At 44.2% G+C, this 3,396-nt stretch overlaps 1 protein-coding gene across 1 annotated transcript in view; it reads right to left on the reverse strand.

Moving 5' to 3' along the window:
• Positions 1–1,286: 1,286 nt before the first annotated feature.
• Positions 1,287–3,396, reverse strand: part of T265_07034 (hypothetical protein) — a gene marked incomplete at both ends in the record, with an annotated part of 37,905 nt that continues 35,795 nt past the window's right edge. Inside the window, one exon of the mRNA XM_009172458.1 lies at positions 1,287–1,640. Within this exon, the coding sequence (XP_009170722.1) occupies positions 1,287–1,640 (354 nt within the window). The remainder of the gene's footprint in view (positions 1,641–3,396) is intronic.

The following is a 3,396-nucleotide window of genomic DNA, read 5'->3' on the forward strand; positions in this document are numbered from 1 at the left end:
TATGCAAGCACTAGGCTTTGGCTCGATTCCACTCAACCTTGTAATGGCATTTTACACTTTGCAAGTGAGAAGTACATACTAAACCGTGTGGTGGGATTAGTTGGGTTATTCAGAATGACGTGCATATTGGAAAGATCTGAGCCGAGAGCAAAAACATCTGCGTACTCAATGTCAGTGAGCGAACGTCCTTGGAGCATTTTAGTCCCAGAAGCCTCAGATTCAGGAAAAAGTCCCAGGCAGAACGTCAGTGACAAAGTTGAAGATGAATGATGAGGGCAAGCTCGCCCCACATTATTACATGTGGTGAACTCAGGCGACAGATTGTTATACACCCGTACGCGCCCACTGGATTAGTGTGCAGTACCCTCGTAAGGGACGCCTTTGGTCGCTAGGCACCGCCATGACTTCTTACGGTGGATCCAGTTAAAAGGATTGCCCAGATCAACGAAAAAGACCGTACCTGCTACCATTTACATCAACATAAACGTAAGTCATCTATTTCGTTTTGGTAAGCACCATCCAGCTACACACGTGTTTGCTGATTCAATGGAAAATGTTGATGAGAAGCAGGTAGAAGGTGGAAAATGAGACAATCTTATCACCCTCGTAGCACACTTCCAGTAAAAAACCAGCAAGGTACCATCAGAATTGCTGAATGCTGTATGTTCGCAAGGTCCACAGGTCTGGATTGAAGATGGCGGCTACGCATCTGAAAAATCAACAGTAATCGTGAACTGGACCGACCCACTCACAACTCTACCATCATGACAGCTACCGACACCATTAGGTATGTAAGGATGTACACACTTCATTGGATTTTACAAAGGCCGTAAAATAAGGATTTGCCTGTTGACAGTTGTATTCCTGCGTGTAACTGGATGAATACAAATGGTTTATGCTGAGCCGGATATGCTGCCTCGTGTGGACCATAGAAGTGAACGCCAGCCGAAGTGATAAGATCGGTTGACAAACAGGAAGAAACCAGATGAAGGTCAACAGGCTAAAGAAAGCTGGCGTCGGCATGAACAGCAGAACGCATCCGACAATATGGTCCTGTCAATCCGAGGACACGCTGAAATTGATAATCCACCAGGAGTCTATAATATATTTGCCTCGTGTTTAGTGATCGAACCACTCTCAAACTCGGAATGAGTCAGTCCTGAAAACTCCCAAATATGGTCAATTATATGACTAATTATGATCAAACAAGCTGGTGTCAGTGAGTTAATACGAGAAGCATTCACCAGTGAGGAAAGCTGGATTGAAAAAAGCTTTTCTAGAAATGATTACTTTAGTGAAACAACATAAACAAGAACTGGACAGATGAGTGTGGTGATACCTGCTAGAGCTGCTTGAGGTCTCAGAGGAAACTGACTGTGTGAAGGGGGAGATAGTGGTGGTGACTTTTGTTGCTGAAGTTGACGCAGACTTGGTCCGGCGTGGGCCCGAGGATCAATCTTATTTGGTCGCGCTAGACTATCCAAATCGATCCGCAGTTTATCCAACTCTTCCCACGTACTTCCAACTTTTGGTTCTGATTTGGGATGAACAGTTGTGTCGAGTGGTGATATGCCTGTTTTATTGTTTCTTGCGCCTGATCCGTCGCTAGGTCCAGGAGGTTGCGTAGTGAACTGAAAGGGCTGAAGTGAAAAAAGACTGCATCGAATACTTTTGAAAAAGAGCTATACAGACGTTCGGCAAACTAGTCCAATCGACAACAAAATTCAAGTGCTCCAACTATGAGTACAAAAACGGTATAGTTTTGTTTTCCATCAAAACTCGTACATTTTATTTTTTAGCGTATTCCATGGATTTGTGAGGGTTGAACATCAATGCGGAACACTGATATAAAGAAGTCAATAAAGGCCATGTAGATTAGGCGAGAGCAGTGAAAAATTGTTACATGCTTGCCTTAAACTGACCTGTTCACTGAAATTTCATGACTCTAGATATTTGCGCAGTGATTTTGTCTTAAAATTCGACGAGTTGGCTGTGACAACGAAAAACGTCACATGATCTAAACCGTACGTTTATGTGGAGTTGTACGTTCACATCAGTTCCATTTTAACAGTCCTCCATCGTCCTGGTGCCACTATTCTGGTTAGCCAACTCCAAGACAAGAAGCGCTGGACTGGAGCCTCGTTTCTTCCAAGAATTAATTAGTCGTACATACCTTTGGTCATGTCGAGTAAGGAATACCCGAGACGAGTGTAGTACAATCAGTCCAACAGCGCACGCTGGGCGCACCCGAATTTTCACGTCTGGACAGATGAACGTGTTCATAATTGAGTGATGTGATTCATCGGCTTAAAGCCTTGAACGATGACGCAGTCGACTGACCAGCCATTCAAGGACATCCAGTCAGATAGCGTCGCGGATTATTGTTAGGAAATTCTGATTAGTTGTATATAGCATGGCGTAATTCTAAAAACTTCCCAATTACGCACAGATAACCGAAATTGTACAGCAAGTTTCAATTGTCCTGAGATGGATAACCCGATGAGATTCAACTGCGCAGCTTCGTATCCGATTCACAGCTCAATGACGTATCTTTCGCTTAAGCTCATGAGTTCGGTTGCTGATACATCGTTCAAACAGTTACAAGAACGCATCGAATCAGACCGATGCAGTAAATCAGACTTAGAAACTGTCATACCCTACACATCTTACCCCTACAACCTGTCTTTTAAAGTTCCAGGCATTAGGTTTCCCCTTTCCTGTGTTTTCAGTCGTGCAACATAAGAAAACGTTGGGCTTATGGATGCAGGCTGACGACAAAACTGGCGGATGGTTGGTACCGAAGAAATGGCGCGGTGAGAATCACAATTACCAGCAACAAGGACATTAAAATCATCAACACCACTGACAGCCTAACATCAGTGTTCAACAAGGATGCTTCGCTGCCGTATAACCATGATTTATTTGGAAGCCTTATTGTGAAGAAAAGAATAAAAGGGAATAGAGAAGGGACTTAGTGCTATTCTAGCACAATCATTCCAAAGTACATACACAAAAACTCAAGCAGTTTGGATAGAAACTAACAAGAACAAAGCCACTCGCAACCCGTGGACTCCATCCTGGAAGGCGAGTCACACCGACGGCACCCAGATTTCATCGCCCTCTACCAGGTTAAATGTTTAACACTTCTCTGCTTGCGCCACTGAACTGGGCACGGAAAACAGCATCCCTAAAGCAAACAGTGATTTGCGATGCGCAAAGCATAGTCTAATCACCACAGCTTTTGGTGCCGGGCACATTCTTTGACAGAAGTCCCTGTTACACAACCGAACGCTTGTTTTCTAATTGGCCCGTTACGAATTCACCGACAGCAACCCACACGAGATCTTCTGAGACAACGGTTGTCGAAAACCTGAAGACGTTTCAGTTCCGCTGATC

The sequence above is a fragment of the Opisthorchis viverrini genome, assembly GCF_000715545.1.
Source record: "Opisthorchis viverrini unplaced genomic scaffold opera_v5_158, whole genome shotgun sequence".
NCBI lineage: Eukaryota > Metazoa > Platyhelminthes > Trematoda > Opisthorchiida > Opisthorchiidae > Opisthorchis > Opisthorchis viverrini.